The 27164-nt window shown below is 40.5% G+C and overlaps 1 protein-coding gene across 2 annotated transcripts in view; it reads right to left on the bottom strand.

Annotated features, from left to right (window-relative positions):
• The window catches only part of GRIA3 (glutamate ionotropic receptor AMPA type subunit 3), a 287656-nt gene that overhangs the window by 125441 nt on the left and 135051 nt on the right, over window positions 1–27164 (bottom strand). For both annotated transcript variants that reach the window (XM_059910318.1, XM_059910320.1), the window contains exon 4: window positions 22413–22600. In XM_059910318.1, coding sequence (XP_059766301.1) covers window positions 22413–22600 — 188 coding nt within the window. The remainder of the gene's footprint in view (window positions 1–22412; window positions 22601–27164) is intronic.

Below are 27164 nucleotides of genomic sequence, written 5' to 3'. Positions count from 1 at the left end.
ATGCAAATATAAATTTCCACCCCCTTCCACCAAACCAGGTGAACTATTGGTCCTTGAAGACTCAGTTCAACAAATCATCAGGAGAAAGCCTCCCTGATCTCCGAGTCAGGCATGTTTCTTGTGCATTCCCATTAGGATCTGTGTTCCCCTCTGTCATTGCACTTAGACCTGATCATCTGTTTACTTGACTGCTTCCCTACTAACCCACGAGCTCCTTGAGGGCTGCAACAATGTCTTATTTGTTTTTCACTTTTTCTTTAAACTTATTACTAGCTCTTATCCAGGACAACAGACACAGACAGCATGGATAGGAATGTCTTACTTTGAAGGACAGCTTAAAACAGTCTCTTTACATTTCAGCAGTTCTACTGGAAAGGATTGTGCATAAGAGCCTTCTGTTTCCTTTTTTCATGCAGTTTAGAAGATAAAACCATTCACTTGTTTCTGCCACTTCAAATATTATTCTTATTTATGTAGATTCTATGAAGAGGACATTTGAGTGACGGGTCCTTTCCAGTTTCCACAAAGAATCGAGTCTGTACTAGTCCTCTTTATGCAAAAATGTCTTTGTTAGATGTGTTGGGTTCTGCTGCAATGAGATTGCAAACGAAACCGTCCCCATCTTCCTCTGGAGTACGGTAAAGGGAAATTCATCTCCATCTGACAACTTTTCAGCTAAGCTCTCTGAGCAAAGCCAGTAATATGGAACTCACGAAAACAGTTTGAAGACTGAGCAGCTTTCTCTATATGTGGAGAAACCATGCCATTTTCTCTTGGCTCCTAAATCCTCCAGTACCTGGACCATTATTAACATTGCTCTTTTTCTTTAAAAATATAGTGTGATGGTGAGATTATCATGCATGCATTCTTGACATGAGTTAAGAAAGTGAAGAGAATGAGTTGTAGGTCACTGAGTGGTAGGGACCATAAAAGGAAGTGGCTAGGATTTCACGTGTATTGTTTTTTGGGGTGTTGAGGTCACTGCCTGTAATTCAGCAAGCAAGATGTTGTGGTGGAGGCTGCAGTAGACCAAGTCACTGGGGAAGAATACTACTGGGAAGCTGTCCCAGGCAAAAAGTGCCCTCCTACTTAGTTTCAACATTTCATAATTGGTGCTTTAGCTTCAACAGGTTGGGTGTGAGAAGCAGCCCCTAACTCTTCTGGGGAGGAGCATAAACAATATTACCCCTCCCTAATGAAAGCAAATGCCTGAGGATTCAGGGGTGGGTCTTCTGCTACCTGTTATCAAGGGAGCTAATGTAGAAGAGTTAATGGCTCTGTTGGGAGATGCACTTTCCCGCCACTCCTTGCAACTCTCTCTGAGCAGCTGCTGGTGGTTGCCATGGACACCAAGTAGCAAATGGGCTAGGGTCAGAGTTTGAAGGATTGCCGCTGTGCTTGAGTGGGTGAGACTGAAATTAAGTTAATGTATGTACAAATAAGATGTGTTTCTTTCCTTTGTGCCTTTGAGAAAATGGCAACAAAGCAGCCTGTCAAGCAACAATTGATTTTATATTGGCCAGGGAAGAGGGAGGAGAAGCAATTTATTGAGTAGGAGGTTCTCAAGTTAAGCACAGGCAGTAGTTTGAAATAGGTCAAGAGAAGTGAAAAGGGCTCTCAAGAGCTGCTGAAGAGATAGTAATGATGGAAAGGCCCTTAAGAATCGCCATTAAGAAGCTTTCTATAGTATCTTCTTAGACGGCCTAGTCCATTGCTTCAGGGTCCCTGGATCCTCTTTTCTTAATCTAAGACCAAGTATTACTGAGACTTCACTCCATTTGGTTCTGCCCTCTTATTTACCTCTGCAAGTATGTGTGTGTGTGTGTGTGTGTGTGTGTGTGTTTGTGTGTGTCTTTTAGATAGCATTGTTTCAAATCAGTTCACCCAGTTTTCCCTTTTCTATGTCCCCATTCTTAAGATGGGTGGGCACACTTTCTGCCAATGCTGAGCTCTGAAAGAGACTGCACCCTTCCTGCCCCTGTCCTCAATAATGATCCAGTTATAGCTAGAGCCAAAATTTCCACTGTTGGGACAATGAAAAGCATGGAAACAATTTAAGTTAAAGCACAGAAGTTTGAATACAGTACCCTTGTTTATGACCAGTTAACCCCACTATGGTAGGACAGTCCTGTTTGGCCCACAAAACCATAATCAAAGCACTTGCCACCCTCTTGGTAGCACTCACAAATCCAAACCTTTAAGAAGATCATAGAAAAGTAACAGCACACCGTCAAAGACAAATGGGAAGACTCCAAATATCTGGGGAGCATGTCCTTACCACCAAACTCTTCTCTTACCCCACCACATCAGTCTCCCTCTCTTGAGACCTGCCTCAGATTATAGAAGGAGCTTAAATGCTCTTTGAGTTTTCAGGCTCAGTGACCACACGTTCCTTTCTTTGTTCATTTTCTCCTCCTTAAGAAATGAGGTGCAGTGACTCTAATTATAATGCTTGATATTTGCGGACTTGCCAGGGGTTCTCTCCAGGGGATCTTCGAATACCTTAGGGAAATTGTCTGATTCATCTTAATGTCATTCTGGTAAGGCAGGGAAGGCTTTTTCTGTTTTATGGCTAGGATGACGAAAGGTGACTTGGCGGTTGCAAGGTCACCCAGGGATCTTGAGATAGAACTCAGCCGCCTTTCTGGTCTTTGGCCTATAGTGCTAGATGACTTCAGAAGATATTTGTCAATTGCTATTCTTTTTCAGAGTAGCGTGTTGGCTGTATGTGTACATCTGGAAGGCTGCTTGGTAGTTATATATATTTTTCAAAAGGTTGGAGAGAGAATAGTGGTGTCTGGCTACAATCCCTTCCACTTTAGCTCTACCTCTAGTGACGTGACATTAATTGCCACCAGTCTCCCCAAGCCCTGGCCCTGGCCCATTGAATTGTGCCCCTCACTTGTCAATTTGTTATAACCTTTGGGCAGAGACAAGTTTGACCCTGTCAAATCTGGACAGAAAGAAAGCTGCCCCAACAAGGGTGGGATTGATTTGACTAAAAGATCCAGGTGGGTGGTTGGTAACAATGGCATCAAACTGATCGAGGGCTCTTTCCCACCCTCAGTCTCATCGAAGTTCAGACCTTGGCATGGATCAGTCAATGGCCTTTGCCCTTCAGTGTTAGTGCAGTAAAGAACTTGAGTCTGCACATTTTGTTTTATTTTTTGTTACTGCACTTATTTTGCATCGGCTTGGTGTCTCTCTGTAAGGGAGTCTAGAGGTCTAAATTATTTAAAATATAAGGGTCCTGTGGCAATGTGAGCTTGAATAATAAGTAGCTTTTGTGTTGCTGTTGTAAACTGTGGTTCTTGCAGCCCTTATGAAACTGTTTGTTACAGCATCTGTTAGAATCTAGGACAAGACTCCTGTAATCAGGCAGCTGTGTGATGAACCTTCTAATTGCTATATTTTTGTTGCTCTTAATCTGGGAAATTTTCCTAATAAAGCTGGATGATGATTCTAAGAAATTCATTAATGTTTACAAGCCAGTAACGCTAACCCACAGGACCTTGTCAACCTCTCGGTGCCTGCAGAGGCTTAACTGGGACACTCACAGTGTCAGCCATACAAAGGAACAGGTGTCAGGGTGTTTTCCTCCCGTGCCAATTGAAAACATATTCATTGCCTGTGGAGGGGTAAAATAGTTATCTATGGTTAATGTTTCCTTTCTTTCTATTTTTTTTAAAGAATGGATCTGAGGTCTCACTTGATCTAAGTGATGGGATTAACTCAAAACAAAGGAGGGTATTTGTATTTTATTTTTCCATTTGAATTGGTTCATATTTTTATAATTTTAGAATAAGGTACCAGCCTTGGTCCTAAAATGTTGGTGTTAATGGGTGGGAGAGAAGGTCTTTTGATTTAATAAATCTTTACTGCAATCTACTATACTTTTCTATGTGCACAGGGCATCTGAGCAAGATTCTCAGTCAGCAAAGAAACATTCAGTGATGGTCACTGGCCTGGAAATCTGAGAAAGCAGGAAAGTTGATTCACACATTTTTAGATACTTATCATACTCTGCCTTCCAGAATTATTGCGTTGCCTTATCACCCCTACTACTGTAGCATGGAAGACCTGTCCTTTCCCCCTCCCACCATATCTAGCACTGGGTATGGTAAAACGGGTCAGGACTCAATCCGCAGTTCTTGAATTGAATCTCTTACCTTGTTTTTCACAGCGCTGGGAATCATAGCCTGTTGGAATGGGAAGGGACCATCATATTCAACACATTCATTTTTACACTTTAGGAAATGGAGGCACAGAGCGATAGGGTGACTTTTCGAAGTCATACAGCTTGGGGCTAGCACCTAGGTCTCCTGCCTCAAGACTTCCGTACTCTGCCTTATAAAACTCCAGGATGTTTCCAGTCATCCCAAGGACTCTCATGAGGTTCCCTAATGAAAATTTATTTGAATTTGCATTTATTTTGTAAAGTAAAACCTCTAAACCGCATGGGAAATAATCAAGCAAATAATGAGGTATCACAATTTTTAGAAATGGGAGAAGGGGAGGGAACTGTTGGTTGAACAGGAGCATTTCTTTTTTGAGACCAAAGTGTCTAGCATCTGAAGTAAACAAGAGTCTTGCTGTTTCAAAGTAACGATCTTGAATGAGTTTTTTCTCTTTATTTTCCCAGAGGGGATTTGCTTCTAAATATTCACGAAGGCAGTCTAGTGTGAAGTATGACCAGAGAATCAGACCGTCCTTTTTAATAAGCCAGAGATTAAAATCTCTAAATATAGAATACTGACGTCTGCTACTAACTCTTAGGATAAATATCTTTGCATTTTAGGGAACAAGTTTATTTAAGGCTGCCAGTGAGTGTTAAAATCACCTAACATGTTGAAGGTTTTTACTGCAAGTACAGGGTCCTACTCACTTAGGGTCTGGAGAACGGTAGGCTGGACTTCAGAGAAACCACATCTGCTGTGAGCATCTTTAAGAAATCCAACCATAGGTTTTGCTTTTGGAACACTGTTATGCAATTTTGGGGTGCATTTTTGCTTCAAAATGTTTATTAGGGTAGTCTGAGATATGTTAAGTAATAGGATTAAATCACCACGTCATTAGGGTAAGAAATAGAGACCACTGGACACCGTGATTGGTGAGGTAAGAAAAAGGGTCCCTGAAAGGGATGAATGAGGCAACCAACTTATAGAGAGAAACCTGGAATGGCTGGAGGTGGGGAAGGAAATGGTACATCTAGTAACATACAGTAAGAGATGAAGGAAGGCCAGTGGGTATGCTTGGCTGTGTATTCATCTATGTCTGGAAGCATGCCCATTAGCAGACTGGGGAGCAGGGAAAGCAAAGAGGAATGGGATCTCTTTTTTTACAAATGGGCCTTAACATGTGCCTGGGAGAAGAAGATGGAGAGGCATAGGTCTTAGAAAGCCTTTGACCTCACATTTTATGAGTAGTTTACTCATATACAAAAATAAGCTGCAGGCTTTTCTAATTCCTTTTATTCTACAGCATATACGTACCTAGACTTTATTATATTATTTTACATTTGGTGAGGTGTTGTTCTCTAACTTGATTCACCTTGCTAGGGGCTGTTACAAATTTTAAAAAAGGAAAGAAAGAAAGAGAAATTTTGTTTCTCCTAATAGTGCCCAGTATAGTACTCTGAATACAAGCCCTTGTGTGATGTTAATCTCAGAACAGTTGACTGGCCCTTGTCTGGGAAATTTTCCTTGTAAATTATAATACCTGTTCTAGAGGTCTGATACCTTTGCCTTCCTGCTTTTTCGTGAGTTGCCTCTTTCGTGATTGTGCAGTGATTTCTTAGGTAGCTAGGCAATTTTATCCACTCCAAGAGGTCCTATTCTGTATGGCATCTTGTTTCTCTATCATGCGGGTATGGCCTCAGATTGCCCTTTGAAATCCAGGTAAGTAACATCTGCCAAATCCCTTACCTATGTTTGTCTTTTGAAGATTCTGAAAGACGTCTCCTTCAGTCCACCTGTAGACACAGGCTGGTAAATAAATGGCATCCTGCTTTGGTTCAGGGGGTCTCCAGTGTAGCTGTACTGTCTCCTATCTAGTATGCAGCCCACCATATAATGTGAATATCATGGAGGACATAGACCTAAGTGTGAAGTATAGAACCACTACTACGTGGTGGTGGAAAAGGGTTTAAGTCTCAGCTTCTAACCACGCCTCTGAAAGCAGGTCTCTAGAAGAACTTTGGAATGCTAAGTATAGAGAATCTTTCTTAGACAACTTCTAGTGTTGAAAAGGATCTGACCAGACATACGGTGGATTGTGGCAATGGGCACAGAAAGGAGGAGGAGAAATTTGAGTAACTTACTTCTCTGTCGCTGCCCCTTCAGACCTCTAATTTATCCTAACCATGTCCCCTAACCATGTCCATCTTCCTTTTTTGACTTTGGATAGGGTGAAAGGGAATATCTATGGAATAAAGCAAAAAATGCAAGAGCATCAGGAAGATTCTCTGGAGTAGCTTGTACCCACCCCTGAGAGAAAGAAGCAGGATAAAAATCTCCCGGTTCACTCCCTATCCCAGTTCTACCAGATACTTGATTAACTTTCCCTAGCATTTAAGCTAGTCAGAGATTCCATTACTGGGCAAAAGCACCCCTCCTCAACCCTGCCTCACCAGGCAAAATCACGATAGGTGATTGGAAGCGCTACATTCACACTGAATGAGGCTATTCAGAAAACCCTCCTCTCCAGGAACAAATTGGACCTTTTGACAGGGGCATTTATGTTTTTAGGCCATGAGAGAGATAGGAGCAGGCTCGCCCCTAACATTTTTGGGTCCCACAGCAAGAGTACAAATGGAGGACTGCATACCATACACCTAAATGTTACAAAGTCCAAAAGCAGGATATGCCTTGGCCTGGTCTGTGTATCCACCTGTCAACCTAACTAAAGAGGTAAACTGAGGTAAGCTCAAACTACCAGAAATTGAGTTTCTTTGGAAATAGTAGAGAAACTGCGGTTCAGGAAATACAAACTGTAGCAAGCTACAGAGGAATGTGTTGAGGGTTTGGGGTGGGCTGCATTTATGGGCAAGGAGTACAAAGAGGGGGGCACAAGAGGGGAACCTGTCCAACCAGGGCACAAGCAGTAAGTTCACTGGCTTGAGGACGGTAGGAGATCCTTGGCGGGTGTTCATTGTCGGGAGATAAGGCTTGGAGGTCTGTAAATTAGGCGCTTATGGGAAATCAGTCTCTCAGTTCTTGAGTTTCATTTTCCTGAGGACACACACATGAGATTCTCTATCTCATATACCCTGTTGGGGCAGGGTAGGGCAGGATGAGGTGGCAGCTGGGCCCAGGGCTCAGAACTCCTGGGTGAACACTGGATCTACCTGAAACCAGGATGGTGTGGACCCGTCAAGTTCTCCAAGAAGCCAAGGACAGTAAGCTCCCCCATCCCAACGGCTCACTCTTCTGACTTGGGGTTGCCGAGCAATTCTATATGTCTTCCAAAACTGTATCATTCAAGTAGCATACAGGGAGGGAGTGCAGTTATCTGGAAAAACTTATCTGTCAAACCCCTTCACTTAGAGTGATTTGGGGAGGCCAATTTTAAACAAAATTAGCCATTTTTCTCTGGTTTCCTATGGCATGTGTTGTCATTTTCTCCTTCACTGCCCCTGCCCTTGACGCCATGTGCCTTTTTGCTCTGATCTGGGAGCCCAGTTTGGCTTATGTGTCCTTTTCCTTTCTCCCCATGATGTTCAACCAGCTACTAACCTTTCAAAAACTCTGAAGACCAAAAAGAAAAAAACGTCTTTGCGTTCCAGTGTTTATGACATCAGGGGGCCTCTAAAGCATGGAGCTCAAGGCAGTAGTCCTTATCACCTGGGTTTAAGGGTGATACTGGGTGCTCAAGTCTAGTGGCCCAGAAAAGCTGAGCACCCACCCCAAATACTTATCCTATGGGCATTTATGCTTTCCCAGAACCAGTCTTATTTTATGCTTGCTTTTCCAGGAGTTAATGGAGGGAAGGGGAATTGTACCTTCCGGACTTTGCCAGTTACATTCAAGTTATTCCCTAGTAAGGGAAGGAGGAAATGCGCAACCCCTAGGGCAGTTTTTGTTAAAATAATGAAGACTGTGGTTCTTTATCTGAGCATGAGTGCACGCAGATGGAAATTCTAGTTGTACTTACATATCACTCTGAGAAAGCACCCCTCACAATTTACTCCTACTCTTGTAGAGCCCATTGCATAGTTAGATTGTTTTGGCAACACAAGTAAATGAACCTGGGTAGGTTTAAGGGGCACATTTTCAATTCCGTGTGTTAATGGAATATGGATCCTTGTCAAGTGGAGAAAACATCTGTGAAATTCTTGTTGTTTAACAATGCTTGTTGTAAACAAAGCTGCTGCCCCAGGCTTCATCAGGATGTTTATCCCTTATAACCTCTGGTTGAATCTACTCCGATTGAAAACCTCTGTCAGATGCAGGGCTGATTAGTGTAGTGATTAACAGCATCTGGAGCCAGATTCCCTGGGTTCAAGCTCTAGCTCCACCGATTATTAGCCGTATGACCTCTAAGTCTCAATTCCTTCATCTGTTAAATGGAGATAATATTCCCATCTGCCTTTTGGGGCTAATATGAGGATTAACTCACATGAGATATAGAAACGGGCACATATCCGCCCACATTGATTAAAATAGTATCTGGAACACTGTAAGCACTTAATACATATTTGTTATTAAAAATGCCCAGTTGTCATATGTAGCTCAAGGCTGTAGTGTCTTTAATTATTTTAAGTGATGCCGAAAAATCTAGTTAATTCTCAGATAGTCCTTGGGCTTATCAATCAATGTGTCTTACCCAATGTTACATTGGAGAAAAACCAGGTTGTCTAGCATGCTAAACATATTAGTGAGAACTCAGCATAGCTCAAGTCTTAGACTCTGTTCTCATGGTAAGACCTTAGACTGAGCTGATATCTTGGAAGATCCATGAGGACACTGTTCTTGAACAACAGCCCCTAAATAACTCATCTTCATAAGCACAAAACCCTACCGCTCATGAGCAAATAGCTATGGTCACCAGTTATTAAGTGCCTACTGGGCGCCAAGCCCCGTGCTAGGTGCTCTCCCCATGCTACCTTGTTTGATCCTCCCAATTCATGAGGATCCCATGAAGGGAAGGTAGTGGAATAGTCTTTTTAACACTATTTTTTTTTTTAGTTCACTTTTATCTCTTTCATATTAGACATTAACTTTAAATTATTTATTTATTTATTTATTTATGGCAGTGTTGGGTCTCCGTTTCTGTGCGAGGGCTTTCTCTCGTTGTGGCAAGCGGGGGCCACTCTTCATCGCGGTGTGCGAGCCTCTCACTATCGCGGCCTCTCTTGTTGCGGAGCACAGGCTCCAGACGCGCAGGCTCAGCAATTGTGGCTCACGGGGCCTAGTTGCTCCGCGGCATGTGGGATCTTCCCAGACCAGGGCTCGAACCCGTGTCCCCTGCATTGGCAGGCAGATTCTCAACCACTGCGCTACCAGGGAAGCCCCGGAATAGTCTTTTAAGATGAGAAAATTGAGCCTCAAAAAATTGTCACTTTCCTCAGTGTCATGCAACAGGGAGGTGAGGGAGCTACGATTTGAAGTCACGTCTGTTTGATTCCCAAGTTTGTGTTTATTCAACCGTACCACACAACGTTCCAGGAAGAGAAGAGGATACCCTCAAACCGTCATATGGACTGGCAAGTCAGCTCAATGTTGTACAAGGATCATTGAGAGTAAGGGCTGAGACAGAGTGGGAGCAAAAAGGGGAGAGGAACTGGACAGTACCAGTAGGTGCTGAGTGGAAGGTGAAGCAAGGAGAGGACATAAGCCCCTAACATTTTTATTTCACTTGACTGAGGTCTAGCCATTGGCAACAGCGCTGTAAGTGACCCAAAGCGCTAGACGTATTTTGGAGCAAGCAGTGTGTCCTCTGTGTTATAGCCTCATACTTTACAAGGGCCCCTAATATTGTTCATCTGGTTTAAACTGTCATCTTTAGAAACTTGACTTACTAACTTGGATGTTTCGTTTCTTAAAATGACTGTTTTTGAAGTGACAGTCAAGGTCAAATGAAAGGAACCTAAGAGATTGACCTGCTTCAGGATTCTGTCCTTAAGAAGCACTACTTTCCATGAGGAGGTGATTTTAGCTTGAAATATTTCTAGGGGAAATCAGACGTTCTATATTTTTTCTGTACAGCACATTGAAACATATTGGTTTGGACTCCATTAAGTTTGCATATGCTATAATTCAAGCAGGGGCTATGCTGAGACTTACCTTTGAATTATCTATGGAAAAAATAAAAACATGGTAAAGACCGAAGGGGAGGACTTCCCTGGCTGTCCAGTGGTTAAGACACTGCGCTTCCACTGCAGGCGCGGGGTTGAGGGTGGGGTGCACGGGTTCAATCCCTGGCCCTGGCGGGGGAACTAAGATCCCACATGCTGCGTGGTGCAGCCAAAAAAAACCAGGGAAAATATATCCAATGAATAGGCAATTAGGAAATATTGTTAACTATTTAATAAAATAAGTCTTCTATAAGGATATTTACTTATCAACACAGAAGATTAACTTGGAATATTTGTATATTCCTGAAAACAATCTTAAAACTGTTCTAGATCTGACTATTCTAATTCAGAATGGCCTCACATTCATATAGCCCTAGCTGGTGAGATTTTTTTTTTTTAAACATCTTTATTGGAGTATAATTGCTTTACAATGTTGTGTTAGTTTCTGTTGTATAACAAAGTGAATCAGCTGTATGTATACATATATCCCCATATCCCCTCCCTCTTGCGTCTCTCTCCCACCCTCCCTATCCCAACCCTCTAGGTGGTCACAAAGCACCGAGCTGATCTCCCTGTGCTATGCGGCTGCTTCCCACTAACTATCTATTTTACATTTGGTAGTGTATGTATGTCCATGCCACTCTCTCACTTCTTCCCTAGCTGGTGAGATTTTACTTTCCTCCAGTTTCCTCTCTCCTTGTAATGAGTACTTTCTCATGCTGACTCTCTCCCTAGTCTAGTTAAGCTCATTCGCTCTGGTACTGTCCTTAGGCCTGCAGAACGGTTGGTCAGTGCTCTCTTTATGATAACTCTTTATACTTGAGGATAGTGATTAAACTGCCTCTTGGCTCTCTTTCACCAGGCTAAACAACCCCAGCTCATTTAGCCTTTCCTCATAGGCCCTATTTTCTAATGCTTTTATCCTTTTTTGCTGAGCTTCTCAGAATCTTGTCCAATCGCTTTTCAGTTGTTCTAAGATGTAACCTGATGAGCGGGCCTAATCTAGGGTTTGGCATTGGCTAAATATTTAATAAATGACTTAAAATTAAGGAAGATGGTGTAGTGCAGGCATAAGAGCACTGGACTAGGAGTCAGAAGACTTGAGTTTCGTCCTTGCTCTGCCACTTACTAGGATTGGGCAGAGAGCCACATTTGGGCAAATCATCTAAATGTCTCTAAGCATCAATTTATCATCTGTAAATTTAGGATAAACACATCTGCCCTGCCTGCCTCCCATAGTGAGGCTCAAATGAAATAATCTATGTGAAAACCCTTTGTTTAGCATCAAAGCACGATGTAAACACTATGTGTCAGGAACTTTTCTGAATGCTTTGCATATATTAACTCATTGGGGTACAGTTATCATTTCCATTTTACAACCAGGAAATGGAGGCTCAGAGAGTTAAGTAACTGGCTCTAGGTCACACAGCTAGTAAGTGACAGAATCCATGCAGATAAATATTAAACATCCAACAGAGCCATTCATTTTATGGGGCCTGACCTTCAAAAGCTGTCCACAGGTAGACACACCACTGGGATGGAGGATCTATTCAGTCATGGGTAGATAACTCTGTGAGAGGCAACTTTTTCAAAAGTGAATGTTTAGGTTGGTCATTGAAGTAGGGCAGCTGTCCACCAGTGGGGAGGGCCTCATGAATACAATACAGTAATAGGAATGCTGTATCAGGTCATGTCAATGGTTCATTCTTCCTAGGACACCTAAATCTTCCTATGGAAATTGCTCTTAATTCTTGGATTCAAGATCTGCAGTTTCTAAATATTCTCTGTGAATTCTGACAACCCTTCATGGTTTCAACTGTCTCTGGCTCTGCCCTTTGTGTGTTAATTCTTGCAGCTATAAGTTTGGAATAATTTCCTCATAGATTAACTGTTAAGGAGAAATAGTAAAGACAGAATAGCACCTAATTGAATCTTTTTTCCTGCTGTGGTCTGAAGAATTGAAAGAGATAAAAAAAAAAAAAGAGCTTTGGAAAGAAACATTGGAATAATTTTGATTTACCCCATAAATGTTTGAACATTCATAGGGAAAATTAGAACTTAAATCATGAAATGAGGAGGTTATGCTATATAGTAGTATATTGAAAACCTGCTTATATTTGAAAAATTGTACCATATTGAGGTCTTTGCATTAACACCATTAGATATAGAATACAATATGAATTTACTTTATGACAATCTCATCTATAGGGAATAGGGTTGTAGTGGTGTAACAGGTTCTCCTACCTCAAATAGTGGCACGAAGTATCATTTTATGGGAGACTATAGAAGTTTCCTTCCATGAGAATAAACTCAAAGTTGAAAATACCTTTGGAGGATGGGAGCATTTTTGGGGAGGATTTGATACTATCTGAGTTATAAATGTTATCTTTCTAACTAGAATCTGTATAGTGAATAAGTTTGTCAAGAATGGTTGGGAACCAATAAGAAAAAGTGGATATCTCTGTATCTTAGTAGTCAATTTATTTTTAAAAATGTTTACTCTAAAGAAATATTATGTTGAATTTGTTGCTTTTAATAATTCATTTAATGAGAAATCTATTTTTATATAAAGAAATAAATTTTGGCAAATTCATGATATCAGAACAAGCTTGAGCACAGAGCTACCGTCTTAAACCTTTGAGAAAATGTGTACTTTAATAATCACATCATGTGGTGGTGGGCACCATTTTGCCTTTTGTTGGCAGCACAGCAAAATCACAGTAGAACTTACTGAAATGTGCTTGTTCAATAATCATCCATCTATCCATTCATCCACCCATCCATCTTTCCATCCAACACGGTGTGCCAGGTACTCTACTGGACACAGAATATACAATAGTGAACAAGACAAACATGATTCCTACCTCACAGTACTTAATGGCCTAGTAGAAATTCCTTAAATGGTGAAGAAAGCAATCATGAGTAGATAGTTTTATGACAATTTTTTGAAAGAGGGGAAAGAATAAGTGAAATTAACTCTCTAGCCTTACTTGAATGTTGTTAAAACTTTTCGTTGAACAATGCTCCCTGAAAAATTGTATAGAAAGTATTATGAGAGATGCTGTGAATGTGCATACAGAAGAAAGGAAGATAGTGAGACATTAAAAGAGAGGACAGGGAGTTAGCTTCAAGACGGTGGAAGAGTAAGACGTGGAGATCACCTTCCTCCCCACAAATACATCAGAAATACATCTACATGTGGAACAGCTCCTACAGAACACCTACTGAACGCTGGCAGAAGACCTCAGACCTCCCAAAAGGCAAGAAACTCCCCACGTACCTGGGTAGGGCAAAAGAAAAAAGAAAAAACAGAGACAAAAGAATAGGGACAGGACCTACACCACTGGGAGGGAGCTGTGAAGGAGGAAAAGTTTCCACACACTAGGAAGCCCCTTTGGGGAGGAGACTGTGGGTGTCAGACGGGGGAAGCTTTGGAGCCACGGAGGAGAGCACAGCAACAGGGATGCGGAGGGCAAAGCGGAGAGATTCCCGCACAGAGGCTCAGCGCCGACCAGCACTCACCAGCCCGAGAGGCTTGTCTGCTCACCCGCCGGGGCGGGCGGGGGCTGGGAGCTGAGGCTCGGGCTTCGGGTCGGATCGCAGGGAGAGGACTGGGGTTGGTGGCGTGAACACAGCCTGAAGGGGGTAAGTGCGCCACAGCTAGCAGGGAGGGAGTCCGGGAAAAAGTCAGGAGCTGCCGAAGAGGCAAGAGACTTTTTCTTGCCCCTTTGTTTCCTGGTGCGTGAGGAGAGGGGATTCAGAGCGCCGCTTAAAGGAGATCCAGAGATGGGCGCGAGCCGTGGCTATCAGCGCAGGCCCCAGAGACGGGCATGAGACGCTAAGGCTGCTGCTGTGCCACCAAGAAGCCTGTGTGCGAGCACAGGTCACTCTCCACACCTCCCCTCCCGGGAGCCGGTGCAGCCCGCCATGGCCAGGGTCCCGTGATCCAGGGACAACTTCCCCGGGAGAATGCACGGCGCGCCTCAGGCTGGTGCAACGTCATGCCGGCCTCTGCCGCCGCAGGCTCGCCCCGCATCCGTACCCCTCCCTCCCCCTGGCCTGAGTGAGCCAGAGCCCCGGAATCAGCTGCTCCTTTAACCCCGTCCTGTGTGAGCGAAGAACAGACGCCCTCAGGCGACCTACACGCAGAGGCAGGTCCAAATCCAAAGCTGAACCCCGGGAGCTGTGCGAACAAAGAATAGAAAGGGAAATCTCTCCCAGCAGCCTCAGGAGCAGCGGATTAAATCTCCACAATCAACTTGAGGTACCCTGCATCTGTGGAATACCTGAATAGACAACGAATCATCCCAAATTGAGGAGGTGGACTTTGGGATCAATGATATATATATTTTTTCCCCTTTTTCTCTTTTTGGGAGTGTGTATGTGTATGCTTCTGTGTGTGATTTTGTCTGTATAGCTTTGCTTTCACCACTTGTCATAGCGTTCTGTCTGTCCGTTTTTTTGTTTTTTTTTTTTTTTTTGGTATAGTTTATAGCACTTGTTATCATTGGTGGATTGATTTTTGGTTTGGTTGCTCTCTTCTTTCTTTTTTTTTATTACTTAAAAAAATTTTTTAATAATTATTTTTTATTTTAATAAGTTTATTTTATTTTACTTTATTTTATTTTACTTTATTTTATTTTATCTTCTTCTTTCTTTCTTTCTTTCGTTTTTTTCTCCCTTTTATTCTGAGCCATGTGGATGACAGGTTCCTGGTGCTCCAGCCAGGCGTCAGGGCTGTGCCTCTGAGGTGGGAGAGCCAAGTTCAGGACACTGGTCCACAAGAGACCTCCCGGCTCCACATAATATCAAACAGCGAAAATCTCCCAGAGATCTCCATCTCAATGTCAAGACCCAGCTCCACTCAAGGACCAGCAAGCTACAGTGCTGGACACCCTATGCCAAACAACTAGCAAGACAGAAACACAACCCCATCCATTAGCAGAGAGGCTGCCTAAAATCATAATAAGGTCACAGACACCCCAAAACACACCTCCAGACGCGGACCTGCCCACCAGAAAGACAAGATCCAGCCTCATCCACCAGAACACAGGCACTAGTCCCCTTCACTAGGAAGCCTACATGACCCACTGAACGAACCTTACCCACTGGGGGCAGACACCAAAAACAACGGGAACTAAGAACCTGCAGCCTGCGAAAAGGAGACCCCAAACACAGTAAGTTAAGCAAAATGAGAAGGCAGAAAAACACACAGAAGATGACGGATCAAGGCAAAAGCCCACCAGAGCTAACAAATGAAGAGGAAAGAGGCAGTCTACCTGAAAAAGAATTCAGAGTAATGATAGTAAAGATGATCCAAAATCTTGGAAATAGAATGGAGAAAATACAAGAAACGTTTAACAAGGACCTAGAAGAACTAAAGAGCAAACAAACAGTGATGAACAACACAATAAATGAAACTAAACATTCTCTAGAAGGGATCAATAGCAGAATAACTGAGGCAGAAGAACGGATAAGTGACCTGGAAGATAAAATGTGGAAATAACTACTCCAGACCAGAATAAAGATAAAAGAAAGAAAAGAATTGAGGACAGTCCCAGAGACATCTGAGACAACATTAAACACACCAACATTCGAATTATAGGGGTCCCAGAAGAAGAAGAGAAAACGAAAGGGACTGAGAAAATATTTGAAGAGATTATAGTTGAAAACTTCCCTAATATGGGAAAGGAAATAGTCAATCAAGTCCAGGAAGCACAGAAAGTCCCATACAGGATAAATCGAAGGAGAAACACGCCAAGACACATATTAATCAAACTATCAAAAATTAAATACAAAGAATAAATATTAAAAGCAGCAAGGGAAAAACAACAAATAACACACAAGGGAATCCCCATAAGGTTAACAGCTGATCTTTCAGCAGAAACTCTGCAAGCCAGAAGGGAGTGGCAGGACATATTTAAAGTGATGAAGGAGAAAAACCTACAACCAAGATTACTCTACCCAGCAAGGATCTCATTCAGATTTGACGTAGAAATTAAAACCTTTACAGACAAGCAAAAGCTAAGAGAATTCAGCACCACAAAACCAGCTTTACAACAAATGCTAAAGGAACTTCTCTAGGCAGGAAACACAAGAGAAGGAAAACACCTACAATAACAAACCCAAAACAATTACGAAAATGGTAATAGGAACATACCTATCGATAATTACCTTAAATGTAAATGGATTAAATGCTCCCACCAAAAGACATAGACTAGCTGAATGGATACAAAAACAAGACCCGTATATATGCTGTCTACAAGAGACCCACTTCAGACCTAGGGACACATACAGACTGAAAGTGAGGGTGATGGAAAAAGATATTCCATGCAAATGGAAATCAAAAGAAAGCTGGAGTAGCAATTCTCATATCAGACAAAATAGACTTTAAAACAAAGACTATTTCAAGAGACAAAGAAGGACATTATGTAATGATCAAGGGATCAATCCAAGAAGAAGATACAACAATTGTAAATATTTATGCACCCAACATAGGAGCACCTCAATACATAAGGCAAATACTAACAGCCATAAAAGGGGAAATCGACAGTAACTCAATCATAGTAGGGGACTTCAACACCCCACTTTCACCAATGGACAGATCATCCAAAATGAAAATAAATAAGGAAACAAAAGCTTTAAATGATACATTAAACAAAATGGCCTTAATTGATATTTATAGGACATTCCATCCAAAAACAACAGAATACACATTCTTCTCAAGTGCTCATGGAATATTCTCCAGGATAGATCATATCTTGGGTCACAACTCAAGCCTTGGTAAATTTAAGAAAATTGAAATCGTATCAAGTATCTTTTCCAACCACAATGCTATGAAACTATATATCAATTTCAGGAAAAAATCTGTAAAAAATACAAATACATAGAGGCTAAACAATACACTACTTAATAACCAAGAGATTACTGAAGAAATCAAAGAGGAAATCAAAAAATACCTAGAAAAAAATCACAATGAAAACACGATGACCCAAATCCTATGGGATACAGCAAAAGCAGTTCTAAGAGGGAAGTTTATAGCAATACAATCCTACCTCAAGAAACAAGAAACATCTCAAATAAACAACCTAACCTTACACCTAAAGCAATTAGAGAGAGAAGAAAAAAACACCCCAAAGGTAGCAGAAGGAAAGAAATCATAAAGATCAGATCAGAAATAAATGAAAAAGAAATGAGGAAACAATAGCAAAGATCAATAAAACTAAAAGCTGGTTCTTTGAGAAGATAAACAAAATTGATAAACCATTAGCCAGACTCATCAAGACTAAAAGAGAGAAGACTCAAATAAAGAATTAGAAATGAAAAAGGAGGAGTAACAACTGACACTGCAGAAATACAAAGGATCATGAGAGATTAATACAAGCAACTATATGCCAATAAAATGGACAACCTGGAAGAAATGGACATATTCTTACAAATGCACAACCTTCCGGGACAGAACCAGGAAGAACTACAAAATATGAACAGACCAGTCACAAGCACCGAAATTGAAACTGTGATTAAAAATCTTCCAACAAACAAAAGCCCAGGACCAGATGGCTTCACAGGTGAATTCTATCAAACATTTAGAGAAGAGCTAACACCTATCCTTCTCAAACTCTTCCAAAATATAGCAGAGGGAGGAACACTCCCCAACTCACTCTATGAGGCCACCATCACCCTGATACCAAAACAAGACAAAGATGTCACAAAGAAAGAAAATTACAGGCCAATATCTCTGATGAACATAGATGCAAAAATCCTCAACAAAATACTAGCAAACAGAATCCAACAGCACATTAAAAGTATCATACACCATGATCAAGTGGGGTTCATCCCAGGAATGCAAGGATTCTTCAATATATGCAAATCAATCAACGTGATACACCATATTAACAAATTGAAGGATAAAAACCATATGATCATCTCAATAGATGCAGAGAAAGCTTTAGACAAAATTCAACACCCATTTATGATAAAAACCCTCCAGAAATTAGGCATAGAGGGAAATTACCTGAACATAATAAAGGCCATATATGACAAACCCACAGCCAACATCGTCCTCAATGGTGAAAAACTGAAACCATTTCCACTAAGATCAGGAACAAGACAAGGTTGCCCACTCTCACCACTATTATTCAACATAGTTTTGGAAGTTTTAGCCACAGCAATCAGAGAAGACAAAGAAATAAAAGGAATCCAGATTGGAAAAGAAGAAGTAAAGCTGTCACTGTTTGCCAATGACATGATATTATACATAGAGAATCCTAAAGATGCTACCAGAAAACTACTAGAGCTAATCAATGAATTTGGTAAAGTAGCAGGATATAAAATTAATGCACAAAAATCTCTTGCATTCCTATACACTAATGATGAGAAATCTGAAAGTGAAATTAAGAAAACACTCCCATTTACCATTGCAACAAAAAGAATAAGATATCTAGGAATAAACCTACCTAAGGAGACAAAAGACCTGTATGCAGAAAACTATAAGACACTGATGAAAGAAATTAAAGATGATACAAACAGATGGAGAGATATACCATGTTAGTGGATTGGAAGAATCAACATTGTGAAAATGACTCTACTACCCAAAGCAATCTACAGATTCAGTTCAATCCCTATCAAAGTACCAATGGCATTTTTCACAGAACTAGAACAAAACATTTCACAATTTGTATGGAAACACAAAAGACCCCGAATTGCCAAAGCAATCCTGAGAAAGAAAAATGGAGCTGGAGGAATCAGGCTCCCTGACTTCAGAGTATACTACAAAGCTACAGTAATCAAGACAGTATGGTACTGGCACAAAAACAGAAATATAGATCAATGGAACAGGATAGAAAGCCCAGAGATAAACCCACACACATATGGTCACCTTATCTTTGATAAAGGAGGCAAGCATATACAGTGGAGAAAAGACAGCCTCTTCAATAAGTGGTGCTGGGAAAACTGGACAGCTACATGTAAAAGAATGAAATTAAGACACTCCTTAACACCATACACAAAAATAAACTCAAAATGGATTAAAGACCTAAATGTAAGGCCAGACACTGTAAAACTCCTAGAGGAAAACATAGGCAGAACATTCTATGATATAAATCACAGCCAGACCGTTTCTGACCCACCTCCTAGGGAAATGGAAATAAAAACAAAAATGAACAAATGGGACCTAGTGAAACTTAAAAGCTTTTGCACAGCAAAGGAAACCATAAACAAGATGAAAAGACAACCCTCAGAATGGGAGAAAATATTTGCAAACGAAACAACTGACAAAGGATTAATCTCCACAATATACAAGCAGCTCATGCAGCTCAATATCAAAAAAACAAACAACCCAATCCAAAAATGGGCAGAAGACCTAAATAGACATTTCTCCAAAGAAGATACACAGGTTGCCAACAAACACATGAAAGAATGCTCAGTGTCACTAATCATTAGAGAAATGCAAATCAAAACTACAATGAGGTATCACCTCACCCCAGTCAGAATGGCCATCATCAAAAAATCTACAAACAGTAAATGCTGGAGAGGGTGTGGAGAAAAGGGAACCCTCTTGCACTGTTGGTGGGAATGTATATTGATACAGTCACTATGGAGAACAGTATGGAGGTTCCTTAAAAAACTAAAAATAGAACTACCATACGACCCAGCAATCCCACTACTGGGCATATACCCTGAGAAAACCATACTTCAAAAAGAGTCATGTACCAAAATGTTCATTGCAGCTCTATTTACAATAGCCAGGACATGGAAGCAACCTAAGTGTCCATCATCGGATGAATGGATAAAGAAGATGTGGCACATATATACAATGGAATATTACTCAGCCATAAAAAGAAACGAAATTGAGTTATTTGTAGTGAGGTGGATGGAGTTAGAGTCTGTCATACAGAGTGAAGTAAGTCAGAAAGAGAAAAACAAATACAGTATGCTAACATATATATGGAATCTAAGGAAAAAAAAAAAAAGGTCATGAAGAACCTAGTGGCAAGACGGGAATAAAGACACAGACCTACTAGAGAATGGACTTGAGGATAGAGGGAGGGGGAAGGGTAAGCTGTGACAAAGTGAGAGAGTGGCATGGACATATATACACTACCAAATGTAAAATAGATAGCTAGTGGGAAGCAGCCACATGGCATAGGGAGATCAGCTCTGTGCTTTGTGACCACCTAGAGGGGTGAGATAGGGAGGGTGGGAGGGAGGGAGACGCAAGAGGGAAGAGATATGGGGACATATGTATATGTATAACTGATTCACTTTGTTATAAAGCAGAAACTAACACACCATTGTAAAGCAATTATACTCCATTAAAGATGGTTTTTTTTTTAAAAAAAAGAGAGGACAGGGTTTTCGAATAATGTTAGTTTAGTTTTCCTGAATATGTTTAGTAATAATGATTTTTTTCTATAGCATTTTATGCTTTTCAAAGCAATGATAGCAATCATGTGAGGAAGAGCAAATTTTATTGCCCGTTATGTAGATGACACAACGGAGGCATAGATATTTTAAGTGCCCAAGATCCCACAGCTATATCGAATTCACAGCTCTACCCACTGCTTTTTCTAGTACGTCATGCTGAAAAATTCCAGACTCCAGTATAAGGTCCTATAAAACCCAAAGATTTATCAGAATGTACACTATTCAAGAAGCCTAAGTCAGTAGCACAAAAGAAGGAAAACAAAGTATGACAAGGAGGATGTTCCTCTGCTTTAGGCTATTAAGTAGGTCACCCACTAAGAGGCTATTTTGGTATAAAATTTTAGAGGGCATGTAGTACATATACCAACATCACTGACCTGATTCTTCACTTTCAAGATCTAAGAAAATCAAAGGCAGTTTTTTTTTTCTTTTGGAAGGGAGGGGTGTATCATTTGGGGAGCTTAAGAGAATGTTAGTTGGGAAATTTGATTTAGCCAGGCTAGTGCTCTAGATTTTTTGTGAGGTTGATTCACTAGAGATGGGGACAGCTTTGTATCTCTGTGATGCAGAGTCAGTGCTTCCTTCCTTCCTTCTTTCCTTCCTTCCTTCCTTCCTTCCTTCCTTCCTTCCTTCCTCCCTCCCTCCCTCGTTTTTCTTCTCTCCCATCCCCTCCCTTCCCTTTTCTTACTGGTGTTTTTTTTTTTTTTTTGCATTCTCTTCTTATGGGGGCATATCTGACAAATTGTTAATATTTAATTTGCTATAAAACAGCTCTCCCAAGCAATGGCTGCTCACTATAATTTCAATCTCTGAAGTTGTTTTGGCCCCTAGGTACACTGGGATCGAATTAGAATGGAAACGTTTCCCTTACAGTTTTGTTTATGGCAGCATAGGCACTTTGTTATTAACTGGCAAACAGACTTCTAAGGAAAATAATAAACTTTCACCACATTTCTATTTGACTCTTTACTCCAAACAGAATATCCATCTGGCTTAGGGTAAAACAACTCTTCTAATATGTTTCAGTCTTAAATTTAAATATCCAAGATTAATAATGAATATATTTTGGTCCATTGAATTGTATTTTTCCCCAGTCTGATGCTTTTTCACATTTTTTCACATTTTAAAAACCATAGACATTTTTTTCTCATATGCCATCTTACTTTAAAAATGGTCTGCAATTATATATATACATATTCTCATTCATTCTCTCTTGCTCTCTCTTTCAAACCAGAGGGATATTCTTCAAAAATATCCACAAATTCAAACCTAGTGAATACTGCTCTGATACTTTGCAACTAGGCCCCTGAAACAAAAACCCTACCCTTCTGCCCTGCCTAATCCCTTGTCTGTTCCTTGCTGGGAGGAAGGTGTCGAAAGGAAGGGGATTACTTTGAAATAGTCAGCTATCTGTGAAACAGAGGTGTGAAAGGGTGTGTTTATCTGATAAGTAGCATTAAATTGCAGAGACTACCAGATTAATCATGGTATGCAATTTTCAACAGCTTGGATTTTCTTTTATTTCTCTCTCTCCTTTTCTGCAGCCACTGGGGAGGACAAAAGGATTAGAGAGACTATCAAAACTGTTGGCAAGTTTAGTCTGTTGGCTACTTAATTTACTAGCAGATATGGGAACTGCCTCAGGTTGATGATTTAACAGGTTGGCTGGGCGTGGAATAAATCTCAAACGTACCTGTTCCAAAATTGTGTTAATCCTTTCAACTTCGCAGTCAATCAAGTATCGCTTTTCCTGCCTCCTGTCCATTTCTTCAATGATGCGCCTGAATTCTTGGACGTCCTTTATGTTTCCCACAGACCTTGCTGTCACTTGCCAGTTGTTTTGCACTGCTGCTTCCATAATCGCTTGGAGGATGGAAAATCCTGAATGAAGGGAAAACAGCTACATTGATTATTTTTTCTTTTAAAAATCTTTCCATAGGTATTAAAGGTTCTACTGAGTTTTTATGCACAGTCTATTGGGTCCCCTTGAATCTTATCCACTGTGGACAGCAGGCTTACTCATAACCTCAGCCTTAACCTTCCAGACAGTTGGCATCTCTATCCTGATTGAAAGGAAAGAAGATTCTTCAACTTTTGGGCACCGGGCTAGGTGTTTATCAAGCCTGTACTTAAGCAATCACAACTGAATTAAGTACCTAATTGTTTTTATTGACAGGCATTATCAAAATATTTATGGAATGAATGCCAGTAGCTTCTTTCTTATTTCTGGCCACAATCTGTCCTACTGTGGTTGAAGCTCATTTCTTTCATCTTCCACAACAACAATCTTCAGAATTAGAAATAGCTTTGGTAGAGATAGAACCTGATTATAATATGACTTATCCTTACATGGATACGACTATCCAACAAGGTAAATTATGCTTCCCAAGCAATATAACTCTCAGAAAACCTGACAAAAACAGTCTATAACAAAGGTATCGTACTGTTTCTTTGTTCACAGTATTATGAAAAAGTTCAATCATATTAAGCCTTCCTAAGTTCTTCCCCTTTCTCAATTCATTTGATTAGAGATTCTCGGTTCCTTTTTAGTTAATTTATATCAGACAGCATTAACTACTAACACTCTGGATCTATCCTGCATGGGAAAGAGAAAAGATCTGATGCTTGAGTTTTGGGTAACCTTTTTGGAGTCAGGGTTTGAGAAGTTGGAAAGAACAGTATATCTGTATGAACCACAGAAGAGCACAGGGATTTCGTATGTACTGGTCTTTTAGAGTATTCATGTCTCTAATATTACATCATGTCTATATTTTTGCTTCTGGTATGAATTCATAATCCGAGTATAATTTCATCAGGTATAGACATCATTTTATTGGGATATGGTCAAAAGCAGCTCCTTTTGCCCCATTAAATTTAAATTGTTTTCCGTTTGTATTTAGGTAATGACTAATGGGAGTGGGTAATGCGGATGCTTGCCAAGACCAAAATGATCTGTGTCCTAATAATTTGACTACTGGAGGAGTAGAGAATGGAGGATGATTGTGCTGCCCTCTGAACACTTTCCAGGTTCTGTGCCACCTCAGGCTCACCCTGTACTTTAAGCAGGTTATGGTTGGGAATCTTCTTCACTGCACCATAGAAAATGGTATTGACATTTGGAGAACACGCTTCGGGGAGATGGCAGCAGTGACTCAGCCGGTCATTACGACTCCTTTGTGTGCTGGGTGTATGCAGGAAGAAGATCACAAATGAGACCCAAGCACTTGGTAATTTCCAAATGAGCAATTTCAGCACAGGAGCTCAAAATTACAGATCAGAGTAAATTACCATTGCTTTAAATGTTAATTCTTACTCTTTTTAAACCAACCACACATATTTATTTCTCAGATTTACATTTTTGTGTGGGTTTTCAATGTGCTCTCTGCTTCGGTGGGAGTTGAGGGCACATGGTGGGCCAAAGCATGAGATTAAGAAATAAACATAGGAAGGAAAAGATTAAAGTATTTGAAAATCCTTCTTCAGAAATGTGCAATGAGGCCTCATTATTTTGAATCCCAGTAATTAAGAATTTATGAAAATTCAGCAAGGACTAGGTTGAATTTTACTTCTATTTATGAAGAAAGCGTTCGCTGAATAATACTGGTCATGAAATCACACAGGGCATCTTTGCTATATTTAAACTAAACTTTAAAAAATACCCTTTAGGAGGACCTTCAAGATGGCAGAGGAGTAAGACATGGAGATCATCTTCCTCCTCACAAAAACATCAAAAATACACCTACATGTGGAACAACTCCTACAGAAAATCTACAGAACGCTGGCAGAAGACCTCAGACTTCCCAAAAGCCATGTGGCTGACAGGGTCTTGATGCTCTGGCCAGGTGTCAGGCCTGAGCCTCTGAGGTGGGAGAGCTGAGTTCAGGATATAGGAACACCAGAGACATCCTTGCCCCACGTAATATCAATTGGTGAGAGCTCTCCCAGAGATCTCTGTCTCAACGCTAAGACCCAGCTCCACTCAATGACCAGCAAGCTCCAGTGCTGGGCGCCCTATGCCAAACAACTAGCAAGACAGGAACACAACCCCACCCATTAACAGAGAGGCGGCCTAAAATCATAATAAGTTCACAGACACCCCAAAACACACCACCGGAAACAGTCCTGCCCACCAGAAAGATGAGGTCCAGCTTCATCCACCAGAACACAGGCACCGGTCCCCTCCACCAGGAAACCTATACAACCCACTGAACCAACCTTACCCACTGGGGCAGACACCAAAAACAACGAGAACTAAGAACCTGCAGCCTGCAAAAAGGAAACCCCAAACACAGTAAGTTAAGAAAAAAGAGAAGACAGAGAAATACACAGCAGATGAAGGAGCAAGGTAAAAACCCACCAGACCAAACAAATGAGGAGGAAATAGGCAGTCTACTTGTAAAAGAATTCAGAGTAATGATAGTAAAAATGATCCAAAATCTTGGAAACAGGATGGAGAAAATGCAAGAAATGTTTAACAAGGACCTAGAAGAACTAAAGTGCAAACAAACAATGATGAACAACACAATACATGAAATTAAAAATATTCTAGAAGGAATCAATAGAAGAATAACTGAGGCAGAAGAACGGATAAGTGGCCTGGAATATAAAATAGTGGAAATAACTGCTGCAGAGCAGAATAAAGAAAAAGGAATGAAAAGAATTGAGGACAGTCTCAGAGACCTCCGGGACAACATTAAACACATCAACATTCAAATTAAAGGGGTCCCAGAAGAAGAAGAGAAAAAGAAAGGGTCTGAGAAAATATTTGAAGAGATTATAGTTGAAAACTTCCCTAATGTGGGAAAGAAAATAGTCAATCAAGTCCAGGAAGCACAGAGAGTCCCATACAGGATAAATCGAAGGAGAAACACGCCAAAACACATATTAATCAAACTATCAAAAATTAAATACAAAGAAAAAATATTAAAAGCAGCAAGGGAAAAGCAACAATTAACATACAAGGGAATCCCCATAAGGTTAATAGCTGATCTTTCAGCAGAAACTCTGCAAGCCAGAAGGGAGTGGCAGGACATATTTAAAGTGATGAAAGGGAAAAACGTACAACCAAGATTACTCTACCCAGCAAGGATCTCATTCAGATTTGACGTAGAAATTAAAACCTTTACAGACAAGCAAAAGCTGAGAGAATTCAGCACCACCAAACCAGCTTTACAACAAATACTAAAGGAACTTCTCTAGGCAGGAAACACAAGAGAAGGAAAAGACCTACAATAACAAACCCAAAACAATTAAGAAAATGGTAATAGGAACATACGTATTGATAATTACCTTAAATGTAAATGCATTAAATGCTCCAATCAAAAGACATAGAGTGGCTGAATGGATACAAAAACAGGACCTGTATACATGCTGTTTACAAGAGACCCACTTCAGACCTAGGGACACATACAGACTGAAAGTGAGGGGATGGAAAACCATATTCCATGCAAATGGAAATCAAAAGAAAGCTGGAGTAGCAATTCTCATATCAGACAAAATAGACTTTAAAATAAAGACCATTACAAGAGACAAAGAAGGATACTACATAATGATCAAGGGACCAATCCAAGAAGAAGATATAGCAACTGTACATATTTATGTACCCAACATAGGAGCACTTCAATACATAAGGCAAATGCTAACAGCCATAAAAGGGGAAATTGACAGTAACACAATAATAGTAGGAGATTTTAACACCCCACTTTCACCAATAGACAGATCAACCAAAATGAAAATAAATAAGGAAACATGAGCTTTAAATGATACATTAAACAAGATGGCCTTAATTGATATTTATAGGAAATTCCATCCCAAAACAACAGAATACACTTTCTTCTCATGTGCTCATGGAATATTCTCCAGGATAGATCATATCTTGGGTCACAAATAAAGCCTTGGGAAATTTAAGAAAATTGAAATTGTATCAAGTATCTTTTCTGACCACAACGCTATGAGACTAGATATCAATTACAGGAAAAAAACTGTAAAAAATACAAACACATGGAGGCTGAACAATACACTACTAAGTAACCAAGAGATCACTGAAGAAATCAAAGAGAAAATGAAAAAATACCTAGAAACAAATGACAATGAAAACACGACAGACCAAAACCTATGGGATACAGCAAAAGTAGTTCTAAGAGGGAAGTTTATAGCAATACAATCCTACCTCAAGAGACAAGAAACGTCTCAAATAAACAACCTAACATTATACCTAAAGCAATTAGAGAGAGAAGAACAAAAAAACCCCAAAGTTAGCAGAAGGAAAGAAATCATAAAGATCAGATCAGAAAGAAATGAAGGAAACAGTAGCAAAGATCAATAAAACTAAAAGCTGGTTCTTTGAGAAGATAAACAAAATTGATTAACCATTAGCCAGACTCTTCAAGAAAAAAAGGAAGAAGACTCAAATCAAAAGAATTAGAAATGAAAAAGAAGTAACAAC

This window comes from Balaenoptera ricei, chromosome X (assembly GCF_028023285.1).
Source record: "Balaenoptera ricei isolate mBalRic1 chromosome X, mBalRic1.hap2, whole genome shotgun sequence".
NCBI classification, from domain to species: Eukaryota; Metazoa; Chordata; class Mammalia; order Artiodactyla; family Balaenopteridae; genus Balaenoptera; species Balaenoptera ricei.
This window is presented reverse-complemented; position numbering and strand designations above follow the sequence as displayed.